Source organism: Mustela lutreola, chromosome 1 (assembly GCF_030435805.1).
Source record: "Mustela lutreola isolate mMusLut2 chromosome 1, mMusLut2.pri, whole genome shotgun sequence".
NCBI classification, from domain to species: Eukaryota; Metazoa; Chordata; class Mammalia; order Carnivora; family Mustelidae; genus Mustela; species Mustela lutreola.
In genome coordinates, this window is record NC_081290.1 from 49,669,388 (window position 1) to 49,687,665 (window position 18,278).

Sequence of the window (18,278 nt, forward strand, 5' to 3'; positions counted from 1 at the left end):
AGAGTCAGATGATGTAGGTCTAGTATAGGGCAACCAACCATACATCTCAGACCATGATCGTCTACATTCACACCCAAGGGGTTAGTATTTACATTCTCAGAAGTGTTCTAGCTTGGATGATAAATTTTGTGGTGATCCTAGGCTAGCAGGTCACTCTGAGGATTTTGTCTTTGAGAGACATGAGAAGTCATGGAGGGCTAGGTCACAAGAGAGACAAGGTATGACTTAGGTTTTATCAGAAGAATCCCTTAGTCGTCTGTGATGAGAATGGATTGTTGGGGTGGGGAGGCAAGCGGTGAGAATGAAAGCAGGGGAGCCAGTTAGGAACGTACAAGATTATCATTTGGCACGTGCACTGCAGCCCTAGTTGAATTGTTTTACTTGAGGCTACATAACTAGCTAGTGGTGCAGATGGGACTTGGGACAATTTTCCCCATTTTCAGTCTGGTGTCTTTTATACAAGGCCCAGATTCTCTCTTAGTTCAAACTTGAGAACAAATGGAATGCCAGGCTGATCTTTATGGGCCCATTAAGTCTCCTGATTGGTGACTCAACTTGGTTGCTTCCTCTTCATGTTGTGAGAAGTGGACATGAAACATCTCCCTTCCCCCTACCCAGCGCCCCCCAAAATAGCTTGTTTTGAAGCAGCAACCAAGATTTTTCTTAAGCCTTTCTCTTGAACGTCTGTATTTATACTTTTGGCTCATGTAGCCTCCTCAGAATAATGAATTCCACATATTTAGTGGGTGTTTATTAACTCATGAGTATGTGATATAAGCTAGTAAGTTCAGATGGAGCCCAATACAGATGTGAATACATATTTTATGCCTGAATGAATTTTATGCATGAATACTAACAAAAATTAAATGGACTCTCACAGGTATAAATATATCTATGGAGGGAGTTCTTCAATTTTGTTTGTGTTTATTTCCACTTGATTCTTGGTTTATTTTATAGTCCCGAGAACTGTCTTCAGTTTTTGATCATTGCTTTCCTCAGTTAGAGTGGATAACTGGGAGGAAGAATCATGTGTTGATGGTATACATATATAGTCAACTGCAATGAAATATATCAGAATATACCTAAGAGGCTGAAATGTGCATGGATGTAGATTCTGTTTTACATATGTGCACTTGAGATGCAAACTTGTGTGTGTTGGGAGTGGTATGGATAGTCACATTTACGTACATGTTATTTTAAGTAGCCTTGATGTCAATGGAGAGTTACCCAAACAGTGAAATTAATATTTGTATTCTTTCTACTAACTATTCTAGCAGTACAACCTAAAATTCCAGCAACTTTGGCATCCAGCAGAACAGATACAGGGTCACATAATGCGCTTATCTTATCTCTCCTGGGAATAAAAGAGAGGACTAAGCTAATTCTCAGGGTATCTGTAAGAAGTGAATTTTCACAAGTATTTTTTCATAATACAAGAAGTATTTTTCATAAGAAATGTGTGATATCATGCAAAGTCTTTATTGTCTTGGTTATTTTTCTGCTGCACATATAGGCTTGAAATGTCTTAGGTCATTTTTTACCCCGTCTTCAAGCGTCCATCAGATTTTCAAAGCCATCCCATAAACAGAATTAGTAGGTTATGTTAGAGCCTTCTCTTCTTTCATGGGGCAGGAGTTGGCAAACTTTAAGAAATGCCACATGGGGAATCTGCTGATTTTCTTTTGGATTGTGAGAAGGTGCACAGACATGCTGTTGGTCCATACCTAGGTATAAGAGAAGCAAGGAAAAGGACATTGGACTGTAAAACATTTGAGGAAAGAAAGAGAAGAAAAAGAGAAAAGAAGAGAGAAAGAGTTGTTTGAGAGTGAGTATTCGAAATATTCAAATAGAGTATTCAAACATCTCCAACAAAGGATTAGTCCCTTCAGAGTGGACATGTATAATACACAATTGGTGCGGTGGTTTCTTTCCTGACTAAAACGCTTAAAGAGAAAAGCTGATAATCTCAAATTCTATTTCAGGGGTCTAGTCTGAATTGTTATTTTTTTCTTTAATTTCAGAAACTATTTTTTTTTTTAAATTTTAGTTCCACTTCCGCCAGTCTTGAATCAAACTTCATACAGTAAAACCAAAATTTATACATATAAAAGTTTTTTGCCTTTTTGTGCATGAGCAAAAGGTACAGAACTCTTTGTAGAAAGATCCTGGGAAGGGATTCCTATGGTCAATGTAATTCTTCTTTGAACCCTTGAATCTATCATAAAAGTCACTTTCTCATTTATTTATTTCAACTCCTAGTTGGGGTCTAGTGGGAGAAATAATCCAAAATAGTGGATAATCCAAAAATGTCATTTATATTTGGCTTCAGAATGCATTACCAGATGTTACTCTAGCAGATTTCCCTTCCTAATTAGGCCTCACTAAAAGTAGGAGTTAATTTTGTCTTCATTAGCTGTTTCCAAATCAGCAGGATGAGGCAAGGAGGAAGCCCAAGGCATGCTGGGTATTTGGGAGGAAGCTGGCCTGGTGCTAAAAATCGGCGGTAGATCATGCTCGAAGGAAATTCAAATATGGGCAGTCAAGACGCTGGGCATATACACTGTAAATGTTTGTTGAGCCACTTCTTGAAGGATTCTCGGGCTTTCATCCATTCTTTTTTTTCCTCCCTATTAACCATGAGTGCAGAAAAATTCTGTCCTTAGAATTAGGCAGATAATAACCTGGATTTTTATATATAGAAAAAAAAAATAGAGGCTCACAGAGGTTAAGTGACCTCTCACATAGATTGATCTCTGAGTAAATAGTACCTAAGATATTGAAACTGATTAATGAATGATAAGAAGACCCCACTGTTTCCTTCTTATTGATGATTTGAATAATGAGGAAGCAGGAATTTTCCTGGCCTAATTCGCATTAAGAGAGCTAAGATAATGAAGCTGTGATTAAATGGCTATTAAACTATTTTTATCAAACAGAGATCAAGCGAGTGTGAGAATCTGGGGACGCAGAGTGTAATTGCAATTCTACAAGATGTGGAAAAAATTACTATCATAAGCAGGGCATGGTCCTTCCATAATAGCCTGCATTTAAAAATCTTTGGGATACCACATGCCGGTTTCACTTTGCAGTTCTCCCTTCAGGTGTCTAGTAACATCTCGGAGTCACTCATTTCCTCCTTAATTTAGTAGATTTATTCCCTCTCTATGCACTTGGGTGAGCTCGATGACTGTCTGCCCCACCATGTGTAATCATTTGGAATATCCTTTTTGCCAACTGCTCACAGGGGAGGAAGGCCCAGGTATTATGTCTGGGACCCCAAATTTCAGTCTTGAGGTGACTCTCTGCACCCGAAGATACAGAATCTGCCTTCCTTAAACTCTGCCCTTTGAATTATATTACACTTACGGTAGGTCAGATGGGGACTGAGGAGTCCCCAGGAGCAGTGATGAACCAAGTGTTCTGAACTATCGTTTGTTAATGACATAGCATTACGTCAGAATTATAGCCCATTCTGAATTTTGGGTTGTTAGTATACATGTACGTGTATCACCTATCAGTGGAAATTCTTTATGGCTTGAGCATCTGTAGAATGGGCTTCCTTACTCCAGGAGCACCTTTTGAAAACGAGCATTATGGTCACATCATATTTATTTCTATGGCAAGACGAGCAACAGACTTGCCTTGCTTAAGGAGAGCCCAGGTTGACGCCAAGCATGGCTAAAGCTGCTTGAGAGTCACCGAGCTCCCCGGTGGAAAAGCCTGTCGGCCTGTTCCCTACCTTTCTTTCCTTCTCCACTGCCGCCCTCAACACTGGGCTCAGCTGTGTAGCTTTAGATCACTACCTAATTGGTGACCTGCTCTCTCTTTTTCACCTCTCCACTTTTCTTTTCTTAACTTATATGGAGCTAATAAATATATTTTTGTAAAAATAGTAATTTTGAACAGTTAGAAAGCGGTGTCAGAGCAGAGTCTTTGAAAGGTTATTTTGCAAAGTCGTTTTACTGCCTGATGTATTTCAATGCCCTGTCACCTGTGAACAGACATGTGTTCATAGGCCAGAGTTCTTCATCTGCAGTGACTTTGATTTATTTGCTCTGTAAATTGGGACCGAAGCAATAATGGGAAGTGACATTAATTGTTTACCAGAGTCTGTTTTGTCACATCCATTGCCTTCTCTGGAGTGTTTGATTGTTGAAACTCATGCTAAACTAATTGGAATTGCCACAGTGAGGAGCAGTGTCCACTCAGCTTTACATACAGGAATATCTTTTGAGTTTCAGAACAAAAATGTCATTGGGAAATATCTTTTTCCCCAGTCTTCTATGATTAGACAGAACACAGAGAATTGGAAATAACGTTCTTTCCTTCAAGAACTACTTTACTAAAATAAACTATCTCTGAGCCACTCATTGAGTCAGCCTTGTGCCTGATGAATGCGGATTCTAAATAAGGATTAGAGTCCTACTGGTCCATCCTGGTTGAATACCAGCATAACCTACCCACATACCCCCTATCTCTCTCTCTCTCACACACACACACACACACACTCTCTCTGCCAATCTTCCATTCCACAACCCTCCCTCCCATTGTGGTTCCAGTAGAGAGAATTTAAATAGCTGTGGTTTAATCAGATCTTGTAAATTAATTATGACATTATCAGGCTCCAATATTTCTGCCATTGTTTTTGATGTACATTCACCCAGGCTTATTAAAGAAATTGGAGAAAACTAGTTAATTTAAGTGTTCTTTGTCATTCTGACTTGATTGGAATTATTGTAGTTTGTTTACACTAGGGATAGAACTAAGGCGCTATTGTATTATGTGATTGAAAGCAAATAGAGGCTTGTAGTGTTGCTGGAAAGCCAAATACAAAATTTAAATCAGACTAAACAAAATTACTCATTTATTGGTAAACATTCTTAACTGTTTTTCTTGAGCTATTTTTGAACTTCAGTGAAATAAGCCTTTCTGAAAATTGGGATACCTGGAAAAAAAATCCAATTTACTGAAACCGTGTGTGCGTGAGTGTGTGTGTGTGTGTGTGTGTGTGTGTGTGCTTGAGATAACTTCAAAGATTATTTTTATTAGATAATATGGATATATTTATATTAATGTAAATCTCATTATTTTAGATGACTTAAAGTAATATGTGCTTAAATTAAATATAATTTTAGGACAGATGAATAGCCCAAATTTGTTTTTTTTGTATGGTGGGAGGGGCAGAATCTGAATTGAAAAGGGAGAGATTGGAATCTTTGGACACCAGATTATCATACCAGGCAGAAAATAAATGAAAATCATCTCAATATCTTTATTATTCAGATTACATGGACAGATCTAGGAGAACGGAAGCTCCACGGTATGCTCAATAATGATTTGCTATTAAGCAGTTTGATTTTTAAAGAATCGGTCAGTTTCTGGAAGAAGTGGTACCATTTTGAAGTTGACATCCCCTACCCCAATCCGATTAGGATTTACTTCCTTCAGTGGAGTCCTCAATCTCAGAAAGTTGTCATTCCATCCCATGTGCCCAAATCCACTTGACTCACGATGTCAAGTCCAGCGCCATTACAGAGACACATGATGCTAGCGTAAGAAATGCTAGTAAAGTCTACCATGAGTACAAATGGCTCTTTTTGGCCTCTTGAATCCAAAAGAGAAAGAAGTCTGCAGTTTTACTCCTGGATGGGGACTCATCAGTAATGAGGGAAAACAATTTTTATGTGAAAATAGAATGTATACGTGATAAAGGCCTGCCTAATTTCTCTAGTAATACAATTTGATTTTCTGATTAGCTGTCTTATTCTGTGATTCTTGTAATTTTGTCAGGTCAATTAATTGGAGTTCAGTGCTAGAGAGAAAGGACGTGTGGGCACTGCTGGCTTCATTAGATGTCAGCAGCTTAGGTGCATTTTGTAATAGAATCTGTGTGGGATAATTTAGCCGATACTGTTAATGTCATAGCATCCAGAACTTTAAAAAAAAAAAAAGATTTATGAAGCAGGTCAAATTGGACAAACAAAGTGAAGTGCTAACAGAAGGAAGAGAAAGTGATCTACACAACATATATTCTAGGCAGTAAATGCAGATCGATGAATTATTCAGCAAGTAATCAATGGCCACGCTGTGTGCCTAGCGTTGGCACCGGTTGCCCAGGATTAGAATATAGCACATTTCCCCATAAACAGGGTGTATAAGTTTGTACAGAGTACTGAAATAAATGTTATCTTTTATAATAAATTATTCACAGTTTCTTTCCCTTCCACTGGAGGATTTTTGGAGGGCAGAGGTTTATCTCTCTCTTTCTATCTCTAACACCAAACATGGTCCCGGTATAGTAGGTATGCAGATATGTTTATGTAATGAATACCTGAAGATTAACTTTCCAAGGGTGTGTGCATGCAAGTGACTGTGGGAGTTGCAGAAACAAGTTAGAATATGTTCGCAGGAGCCCCCATTCCAAGTAATGTCGCACTAGAATCATACCCTGGCCACAAGAAACGACGTGACAAAGTGGGACTCTACTTAATGACTGACCAGATAAAGAGGATTCAAGGTAGTTCTATATTCTGGGTCTGAAGAATTGTTACCCAAACCCAGGAAGTCAAGGGAAACAGCAGTTTTGTTGTGAAAAGTTCTAAGTTTGGGTTTTGGAGGATGAGGGAGCTATTATCAGGTTGAAGTATCCAGTGGGCAGTTCTAGATTTATGACTAAAGTTGGGAGAGATGTCAGGGAGGGAAATGAATGGTTGTGGAGTATTCGGTGTTGAGATTATAATTGAAACCATGAAAGTGTATAGTTTTTCTCAGTATAGTTTCAGTTTCTGCTGCTATTCGAACAGAGGGTTATCTAAACATTTCGGCTGCACAGGAGATTGAAACGCTGTATCTGAAGATGAAATAGATGATGGTGAAAATTCTCTCAAGTTCTGAGATTTTCTAGACCTTCTCCTTTAGTTAGGGAAACAAGACACACACATGGGGAAAGCGAATGTGAACAAGATTGTGTCCTATATGGCCATAATAGGCACCAGCATCATAAATTGCTAGCTGGGACAGCTCACCCAGCAGAAATTGGTACCACGAGGTGTCAGTTTATGGTGTGATTCAAACCAAAAGTGGATTTGGAGTTTGAAGAAGACATGATCCTTTGTGTTCTGGCATGATCATTCAACATTTCATGTACACTTTACTGCTCATTTGGATAAACATGATCTGTCTACACTGATTGATGGTGTAACCTGTCCCCCCATGTCAGCTCACTCATGTCATCTATTTTTCTGTTTTTGCAGAAGATAGATGAAGAGAACGAGGCAAACTTGCTAGCAGTCCTCACAGAGACACTGGACAGTCTCCCTGTGGATGAAGACGGATTGCCCTCATTTGATGCACTGACAGATGGAGATGTGACCACCGAGAATGAGGCTAGTCCTTCCTCCATGCCTGACGGCACCCCTCCGCCTCAGGAGGCAGAAGAGCCGTCTCTAGTAAGAACCCTTCCTACTGTTTAACAGGAATTGGAGTTGCCTCTGGCTACCCGCTGCATGGGTATGATGTAGTAACAATAAGGTCTGGATTTTTAATTTAGATTGATGCCAAAAACCATTCCCGAACGGATTCGGAGTTGTGAATTCTGTGATTCCGTGTTTAAAAATGTTGGTAATAACAGTTTTCATGTGGTCTTACTACAGTTTGTTTTAACTGTCTTTTGCTATGTTTGTTGTGTGTGTATTTTTATTTCTTAGCATTATTTATGTTCGAGGTAGAAACTTAGAAAACATAGACAACCCAAAAAGGACAGATTAAAAATTCACCTGTAAAATCAAATCATCTCTGATATAAAAAAAGACTGAAATATCCTCTTGTTTTAAGATACATTGTTATGTTTATGAATTTGAAATATACGCATAATTGTTTGTATCATGTATTATTTTATTGTTTGGAGATGTCCTAGTTCATTAAGAGATTTCTTATGGCTGGATATTTAGTCTTCTTCCTATTTTTTCACCATCATAAATTATATAGCAATCGACACATTTATAGTTTTATTCTTATGCCTATGATTCTAGGAATAAAAGGTAGATCCAGGGATATGTAATATTTTAAGGTTTTAGATCCATAATTCTTGTGAAGATTGAAAAATAATAGCACATTTGCAACCCAAGTTCCCTAAATTTATGGGAGGCATTGAAGAGTGAATTTGTTGGCAATGAAGAGTAAATTTTCTTTCGATGCAGTGCTTGACCAGAATTTTATTAGTTCTAAGACACAGTTTACCTTCTCATCTATGGTAGCCATTTGTCATTTGCCATAAATCTGATGTGAGAACATACTATGTAAATTATGGAATGCTATCTTCCAAACTTTAATAATGCTCCTTGGCATGCCATTTAGGGGTTGTTTCTCTCCGATATCTAAGTTTTTTAAATGTTAAAAAACATTCCATGTAAACACACGGAGAGTCTACTTGTACTGCTGTTCATTCCGAGATTTCTGGTTTAGAAGAAACTCCCTCATAAGTAACTGCTACCCTCCTCCCAACCCTCCACCATTTCTCCATTTGCCTTGCCCTTGCTGGCTGGTACTTTGATGTCTTTACATTGATACAAGAGGATTTTCATCCAGATAATTGGTTCGACTGGGAAGGGTTGTTGACTCCGCCTCATACTGCCTGTCTGAGTAGGGACAGCCTAGAAGGCCGGCGAGTTAAATGAAGAAAGAACAAAGAAAGAGTCAAGAAAGAGTAAATGCTTCGCAGGAGCCAGAATCACATCTCCTGACTCTGCCCACTTACATGTCTGTGTCAGTGATAGCCACTCTTTCACCATAAATATACTTTGAATAAGTAAAGTTAAACTGGACTGTGAAAGTATCATTCAAAGCATTACAAAGGTTTTATTTATTTTCACTTAATTCATTTGGATTACTGAGGGGAAAATTTCCTATATTCTGTCCCCAACCCCCAATTCCTCATTTAGCGGGGCAACTTTTCTCACCTAGTAGGTATTTGGAAATCCTTTCAGGAGGATCCTTTTACCTTATTTTATCCCAAAAAAAGAAAAGCCAAAAAAAAAAAAAAAAATCAAGGTAGACAATATTAAGTGTCAGTGTAGGGAAAGGAAATACTTTCACAGTTGGTAGTATATGCCAAATTTTTTTCTTACTTTTTAAGAATGCATTTCCTTTAGCGCTATTGTGCCTTGATGTGACTATAATTAGAGAGTGAGAGAATTAATTTTTATAATTAATTAATTTTCAGTTTAAAATTTCAGTAACGTATTCTAATGCTTACAAGATGCGTAACTTCTCTTGCTTTTCCTTCTCTGATACGTTTCTAGCTTAAGAAGCTCTTACTGGCACCAGCCAACACTCAGCTAAGCTATAATGAATGCAGTGGTCTCAGTACCCAGAACCATGCAAACCATAATCACAGGATCAGAGCAAACCCTGCAGTTGTTAAGGTACAATGCAAACTTTTTAATATAGGAGGGAAAGTAACAAAGGATTTTGCTTGAAGCAGTAAAACAAAGGATAGGTTTATTTCTATGTATTCAGCTGGGATCCTGCAGTTGCTTTATAATGTGAAACAATATGAAATGGGTTTCCAAAAGCAGGGCTCCAGCTACTTTAAACTAGAAAGAGTTCATTTATGCTTTGTCTTTGGATGATTGGAATGGAAGTTCCACCGTCTGTTACTCCTTGCCCGTTTTATTAATACACGCAGCAATGTGGGTTGCAATAAAATTTGCTGATCGGCTGGTATTATCTAGGAGTGACTTTAAGATGCAGGATTGCCATTTTGCCAGCTGTCTAACCTGAGAAAGATTGCTCTGGAATCACCGCAAAAGATCTATCTCTGCCATTAATTGGATGGAATGCTGGCAATGACATAATTCGGTTAGCGGGCTGTATTAAACAATGTTTGTCTTGCCATTCACTGTGAGTGAAAACGGAGCGTTAAGGGGTACTTAAGAGAATTGTGAATACGGGGCTCCAGCAATCAGTGGCAAATTAAGGTTTAAACCAGCTTATTTTTTTTTATTCACAGTAAAGGCGCTATAGGGTCTTGTTAGTTACATGTTGCTGAGTAGGAACATTGAAATGTAGGAGAAATGAAATAAAAAGCTGCATAAATGTCATTTAGGAATTTTAAATGTAATTTTCTTTCCTTGTTCTGCAAACAATTATTCACAGCTCATAGATCTAGTACACTTAGACTGAACACTTCATTGAAAATCTCATCTCTTCAGAAAACCTATATCCATTCTGATAAGGTTCAGTTCACTAATTTTAGCTTTCTTTATGCCTTGTTTTTAAGACCGAGAATTCATGGAGCAATAAAGCGAAAAGCATTTGTCAACAGCAAAAGCCACAAAGACGTCCCTGCTCGGAACTTCTCAAGTATCTGACCACAAATGACGACCCTCCTCACAGCAAACCCACGGAGAACAGGAACAGTAGCAGAGACAAATGCACCTCCAAAAAGAAGTCCCACACACAATCACAGTCTCAACATTTACAAGGTAGGCTGGGGACCAAAGCACAGGCTGTAGGCGAGGGCGCTGAAGGCGAAGCAAGCATGCACCGGGCTGGGGATGCCCAAACTGAATTCAGCACTTTCTTATAGACTTATTTAAAAAAAAAAAAAAAAAAAAAATCCTTCCTTGGACACAGGTTGAACATGACCTATTCGGCTGATATGCAGCCTAATTCACAATCACCAAAAAGCACCTGAAATGTGAGCTGGGTGGGGAGGGGGTGATGAAAGATTTATGTGAAATCTAAATTGCCAAGATAATTGAAATTCGGAGCAGGCTGGGCTAGCCAATATTAAAAAGCTTTTCTTTTTTCCTTTCTAGTAATGGAAAAAATGAGGTATTGTTGATTTGCTGTATATAACTTAAGAAAGAGTACATGGTATTTGTGCAGGCTTTCCTGATTATTAAGTGCATTCTTTTTTTTTTTTCTTTTTCTTTCTTTTTTTTTTTAAAGACCACATGTTATACTCATAGATTTTATTTTGTAAATAAGGATTTGGAAATCCCTGGAATTTATTTGTATTTGCTTTCTAATACAAAGTATTGCCCAGATCAAACTAAGCATCTGGGTTGGTTTTTATCATCCCCATATATTCTGGAAGGCTGATGCTTCTGAGGCAAGTCAGGGTGATTTTGGGAAAACCTGTCTTGGCAGAGATATAATTTTCTTCCTTCTTGGCTCTTCCCTCAAAACCATCCTGTCTTAGAGGCCCAAAGGAAGCTTGCTGAAAGTTGTTGTTGCTTTAAAATATCCCAGCTTCCACATTAACCCCACCTTTAACTTTGTAGTGGAAGCAGGCATACATATATATATATATATATATATACATATATATGTATATATATACATATATATATTTTTAAGATTTATGTATTTATTTTAGAGACAGTGTGAATGAGAGAGAGTGCAGGAAGGGGGAGGGAGAGGGAGAGTCTGAAGCAGACTCTGCTGAGTTTGGAGCGCAATGCGGGGCTTGGTCTGGCAACCTGGAGATCAGGACCCCAACTGAAACCAGGACTCAGATACTTAACCAACTGTGCCACCCAGGCGCCCCGGAAGCAGGCATATTCTGAAATAGCAATTACAAACACCTACTTCTCTTTTCCCTTTTGTTTCCCTGACTTCCCCTTCCAGCTGCAGAGTGGTAGTCCCTGATCCCTGTTTTGAACCATGATTATTTCATACAGGTATGCTGTTGCTGCTGCTTTTAATAAGTATTTTCTTTCCAGTGTTTTCAGTTTCCCTCTCTCATCCCTACCTCACCATAAACCTTCAGGAACCTTCTTTAAAAGTTTTAAATTAGCTCTCAATTAGGTTTTCCCTTGTGGATATCTCAAAATCACTTGGCCATCCTTTTCTGTCAGATCAGGGGAAGATACTTACGGAAATGGGCCACATTTTTTTGTAGCTTGCCTTGCCTTGATTGGCCCCTCACACACAGGCCGTGGACCAGTTTTTCTCAGAGCAGAACCAGCAGTATTATGAGATGTAATGGTGTGGAGAGCCTCAAGTGAAGGAAGGCAGCTGAGCTCACTCTAGTGAGTAGACTAAAAAATTCATGGGGCTACTCTCTACCTTGTCCTAGTGTGTCCCAGTCAGGCATTCATTTCCTGGAGCTGAATTTAAAGTCCTAAGCCAGCTGTAACCCTGTGGTCAGTGAACGCAGACTAGCGGCACAGGTTTTAAACATCTTTTTAATTTTCATATTCTTAAAATTGTATTTGGCACCTTTTGGATTTTGAGAGTTTGGGAGGTTTGGGGTTTGGTTTTGAAATCCACTCACCACTAATATTACTGTAAACGCTTACAAACCATGGTAGTGAGGAGTTAAATTGGCCTGTGGAGGATATATTCTTTAGCTGAGACCTGCTGTATATGGATATTTCAGAAAGTTATATGCCTGTGGCAAAGCATAAAAAGTTTATCCCAGAACAAAGCCTGTTGACAAAAACATACACAAAAAAACAAAACCAAACAATCAAAAACCCCCACAAAATTCCCATAGGTATAAAAGGCCAAGAACAAAATAAACATGGCTGGCTGTGAATAACCAACAGGAAATAAGTGCTCAGCTTCAGGATTTATTTGAATTATGATTTAAACTTTAAAAGTAGAAAATATATTAACAGAGACAGTAACCCAGAATCTACTGAGGTTTATCTTTCTTGACATACTGTAATGTTCTCTCACTGAACTGCATGTGTGCTGTCTATGATATTGTGGGGTCAAGTTTTTTCCACTTCCTTAGGATAATGGCCTGACCTTTGACTCATGTTGGTGTCCCCTGTATTCATTGGTTCATTCATTTGCTAATGTATTCATTCATCAAAAAGACCATGATCTGCATGAAAAAGAGGCATTCCTGCCCTCAAGGATTTTAGAGGCCCTGGTCTGTTAGTCATTGAAATAGTGTGGATTACACTCCCAGTACACCAAATCAATACTCCTCTAGTGGTAGCTTTTGTGAGCGTGGGCATATTCAGGGATGGCGTTCTTTACTGTGTGTGGTTGTGGGATGGACCTTCCTATAGCCTTCTCTTCCTGTTTCCTATTGGTCCCATTGAACATGGCCGCTGCCTTATGCTCCCCTTACAGTGCCATTGCCATCACCCATACCCAACTGTCAGAATGTTAGGGAAATTTGTTTGAGCATTTCAGATAGCCTACCCCACACCTTGAAAACTGGAATCCCAGAGACCGATTTTCAATGTACATTTACTGTGTGACATAGTACACAGTTTGTATCTAGTGATAACTTGCATATGAAGCCCATATGCATGATCTTAATTATTAGTTGAACGCCGAAAATGTTGGTAAATTTCCTTCATGAGTGTGTTCTTTTGGAAAGGCTCATTATATCAGACATACTAAAAAAATTAATATAAACCAGTTCATTTATCTGCATATATAAAAGCCAATCAGTCAATGTACCTAATTTGTAGAAGACAGCGTGAACTTCATATTTCTGGATGCACATTGGATAGATGATAAACCATTCGATTGTTTAAAAACTAAATCTAAATCGACAAATTAAATATGTAAATACTATTTATCCAAGTAAAGTATGTAATTTCAGTCTAATTTGGACATAAATAATATTTTCACATTTCAAAGGACCTTAATTACTGGGGTTGATTAATTTACTTTAATATCTATTGAATGCAATTCCTTTTGGTAATAGGAAAAAGGAAACATATTCTGGGCTGACTCTGCCAGTAACTAGTTTTATGGCCCTGGAAATATCATTTCACATCTTTAGGTCTAAGGTTTTTCATCCATTAAGTAAGAGTTTATTCTAAAGACCTTTTTAGTTTCAAGTCTATGATTTTCATTATGTAAATGACTATCTCTTGACCTTTTGAAAGTAGTTATGTTAATGAGAAAAAATTGACATAAACCTACATACATATAAATATATCTTTATAGATAAGCATATATATATATATACATAATATGTGGATGTATATCCCAAGTACGTTTCTCATCATGTTTTCCCCTCCTTCTGTTCAAAATACAAGACTGCCAAGGAGAAGCAATTGAAATTTTGGAGTGAGAAGATTCTTACTCCACCCTTCCTAATTGGGAAATGCCTCCTGTAGGAGGTAAGATTTAGGAAGCATAAAAGGAGTAAATGAGCTCTCTTTGCAAGTCTATAGGTCTCTCAACTGATAAATGCAGTATCTTACTTTAGTTTTCTATAAGATTTGGGGATCTAAACCCCTTTTAAACCATCTGGGTCAATGCCCACAGTTTGTCATAATTTCTCAATTAATTTTCAGTAAATGGAATGGTTATTGCTTGAGCTTTGGCCTCATAGAAATAACCTATTCTCAGGGCTAGATATAAAATTATACATTTCAGGAGAAAAATCAACTGAATATTCATAACGTTCTGTTGTCTTATAGTTATTCTGCTGTTTTCTTGTCTAAACAAACCGTGTACTGTATTCCAAATTAAAATAGAACACATTATTTCTTTCTGATGGTATGATGCAAATTTTGTATCCTTAACAGAGATGCTACATTTTGGGGAAAACTCTGTTTTTGTATGTGTTTTTGAATGATAGTTTACTGATGCAAATGTTGTTTGGAATTTGTTTTAGCATAATGGACTGTTTTCTGACTTTGATCCAATATTCAGGGATTTCCTTACTTTAGTTTTCCAGTTTCCAGTTTCCAACCTGATTATAGTAAGAAAAAAAAAGTTTCTAAAAAAAAAAAAGAAAAACCCTGAAAAACTCAATATTTCATAATCAGTTTCCTTTTTTTTTTCCTTTAGCCAAACCAACAACTTTATCTCTTCCTTTGACCCCAGAGTCACCAAAGTAAGTATTAAGAAATGTAACCATTTTCAGAAAGGGAAGGGGGTTCTAATACATTTGGCTACAGCAACTCCATTTCAGTTTGTTTTTATAAATGTGCCATATCTTCCAGTGACCCCAAGGGTTCCCCATTTGAGAACAAGACTATTGAACGAACCTTAAGTGTGGAACTCTCTGGAACTGCAGGTAAGGCTTAAGTTTCATTTGGAACTCTGTATATGTGTGTGTGTGTGTGTGTGTGTGTGTGTGTGTGTGTGTGTAATATGTATTAAATATTAGTGCATACTCTCCATGTGGTTAATGAAATTAACAAATAGTACGAGCAACAAGCAACATTGGATAAGAAGTTACCTATAAATATTTTCACTTCTTTTTTTCTTTAAAGAGAAGACATTTATTGTGTGTCAGACCTGGGCTCAGGTATATACTAGTATACCAGATGCATACTATTGCTTTAGATCCCTAAATAACTCTGTGTCAGATTAAGACACCAAAACTTGAGCAGGAGGATAAATTAACGTTTATTCGTCTCCTACTCAATAAATGTGCCAGGCATGTAAGTGGTTTTGACTGGTTTCAGAATGACCTCATGAAACCTCATGAAGATAGTGGTAATTTTCTCATTTTTAAGATGAGCGTATACAGTTCAGAAATGTTAAGCAACTTGCTCAGGATCACAGAGCTAGAAAGCAAGGAACAAAGTTTTGAACCCCAGTTTATTCACTATATCCGTGTTTTAATTGGGATATTTTTTCACTGACCATTACACTTAACTACTAGTATAATGTTCTCATATATATGTTACCATTTTTATATCTTTTCAGCAAAGGAGGAAAATGAAAATGTGCCCATTCACCAAAACAAAATGTACTTAGATATTTTTAAACAAGAGTGACTTTCTTCGCCATTTGGACTTCCGGATTCATTTAGTCAGTCTTACTTTATACACTGAAGAGGAAGGACCTTTAAAAGCTTGGAATAACCCCCAAGTAACTTAATAATCCACAGACTTCGTAGGCAGACTGCTAAATTGGGTGTAAATGGTACCTTTGCACTGAATGCTTTAGGTTTAGGGAGAGAACTACACCAGAAAGTGAATCTTAGTCTGAACAAGAAGTTCCTTGGCTCTGGCCATTGTTGATAGGGGTAATGGAATAGTAACTTAAACAAGATGCTTTCAACCAGAGCTATAGTGGCTATGTACACCATGGTCATTGTCACTAAGTTTAATTTCACACTTTGAGTTTGCTAAATTACCACCTTGTGAAAGGTCTACTGCATGATTGCATGATTTGGTCAAGCAGTAGTGTAGTTAATTTCATGGTATTTATATATATATATTGTGTGTGCGTGTGTGTGTCTGTGTGTGTGTATACATATGCATATACATATACCTATGCAAATGTATACGTATCTTTGTATACATACATATATACATATATACTCACTTATAAGCATATACATAACATTTCTTAAATTATAATTAGTTATATGGTTATAAGTAACTTTTATGTATATATATCATATGCAATAGAGGCCTTCTTATCTGACCAATAAGAATGAATATTTTGGTGGGCTTATCTAAAAAATTGATTGAAGTATACAGTTCTGTCATTTTCTTTTGCTTAAGTCATATAAAGAAACATTCAAATATCAAATATTTTTTATATAAGAAACAGAGACCTTTGCCTTGAACTTAAATGTCTTAACTGGCAATTCATTCATCTTTGTGGCACAGACTGTAGTAAGAATGTCTCTTAGATGGTATCCACTGTTCTTTTCTTGATTTTTAAAGGAAAAGAATTAGAGATACATGTGTCGTAGTCTGAGTGCAAAATCTTTCTAGATTTTATATAAATAAATAATAATCATGATTTCCCATGTTTTCCCAGTGTTTCTGATACCATCTGTCTACAACTAATTTGACAGCGCTTCTTTTAGTGACACACCTTTATTGGTTCTTCTTATAGAAACAATTTTTTGTATGCTTCATTCAATGGCATCCTATTTTATTACTTTACGTAATTCTAGTTACCACTATAATAGACGTCAACTGGTTTGGGAAATATACTGTGGCTCAGGACAACAACTCAGTTGAAAGGAATCTATTTACTATGAGTGTTCGGAATGTTGTATTAGTCAGTTACTTTGTTTCAGAAGGGATGGAAAAAGCTTCCACTTTATACACCCACACCAAAGCTTCTATTAAAAGGTTTTTATTATTCTCTTACTATAAATAATTTAAGCTTACTATAAAATGTCAAAAATATAAAGTAGTGGGAAAATATTTGTAAGTTTTTAAAGATTTATTTATTTATTTATTTATTTGAGAGAAAGAGAGAGAGAGAGAGGAAGCATAGCAGGGGGAAGGGCAGAGGGAGAGGGAGAGAGAAACAATCTCAAGCGGACTCCCGGCTTAACACAGTGCCTAATGGGAGGCCTAGATCGCACAACTCTGAGATCAGGACCTGAGCAAAAATCAAGACCTGTGCTTCAGCACAGGCTTGTGCTCAACTGATGGAGCTAACCGAAGCATGCATATTCACAATTCTAAGATGCAAAGTTACCAATGCATTTTTTTCCTATGGATAATTAGATACCTTGTATTTCTACTATAATCATTTTGTGTATATAATTCTGCATCCTGATTTTTCAGTTAACATTTTAATGAGAAATTTTTATAGTATCACAGACCCTTTATTATCATGCTTTTAGTGTGTCATAATAACATTAGTTTCAGTAAGTACATCAAAATTTATTTAATCATACTCCTCTTATAAATTTAGGCTGTTTTAAAGTGTTACCGTTTTGAAATAGCACTGCATTAGAAATGTTTGCTCATAATTTTTTTACTGAAGTGTAGTGGACAATGTTAAATTAGTTTCTGGTATACAACATAGTAATTCAGCCTTTCTATATATTATGTAGTGTTCACCATGATAAATATACTTATCATCTGTCACCATACAAGTTTATTAAAATATTATTGATTAATTCCCAATGCTGTACTTTTCATCCCCATGACATATTTATAACTGGAAGTTTGTACCTTTTAACCCCCTTTACCAGTTTTGCCCATTCCCCATCCCCCTCCCCTCTGGCAATCACCAGTTTGTTCTCTAAATTTATGAGTCTGTTTCTTAGTTGTTTATTTGTTTTGTTTTATTTTCTTAGATTTCACATAGAAGTGAAATCATATGGGATTTGTCTTTCTCTGTCTGAGATATCATTTAGCATAAGACTCTCTAGATCCATTTATGCTTTCACAAACAACAAAATTTTATTCGTTTTTATGACTGAGTAATATTCCATTATATATATTATATCTTCTTTACTCATCTATTGCTTTTCTATCTTGGTTTTTATAAATAATGCTGCAATAAACTAGGGGTGCCTGTATCTCTTTTCACTAGTGTTTTCATTTTTGTTGAGAAAAAAACCCAACAGAGGAATTACT

The 18,278-nt window shown here is 37.0% G+C and overlaps 1 protein-coding gene across 6 annotated transcripts in view; it reads left to right on the forward strand.

Moving 5' to 3' along the window:
• The window catches only part of PPARGC1A (PPARG coactivator 1 alpha), a 656,258-nt gene that overhangs the window by 606,642 nt on the left and 31,338 nt on the right, over window positions 1–18,278 (forward strand). For 5 of the 6 annotated variants that reach the window (XM_059164602.1, XM_059164570.1, XM_059164586.1 and 2 more), the window contains 5 exons: window positions 7,254–7,448; window positions 9,300–9,422; window positions 10,280–10,484; window positions 14,779–14,824; window positions 14,934–15,007. In XM_059164602.1, the coding sequence (XP_059020585.1) occupies window positions 7,254–7,448; window positions 9,300–9,422; window positions 10,280–10,484; window positions 14,779–14,824; window positions 14,934–15,007 (643 nt within the window). Of the gene's footprint in view, window positions 1–1,545; window positions 1,826–7,253; window positions 7,449–9,299; window positions 9,423–10,279; window positions 10,485–14,778; window positions 14,825–14,933; window positions 15,008–18,278 lie in introns of those variants that run through there. The other variant, XM_059164614.1, reaches the window with a different exon arrangement.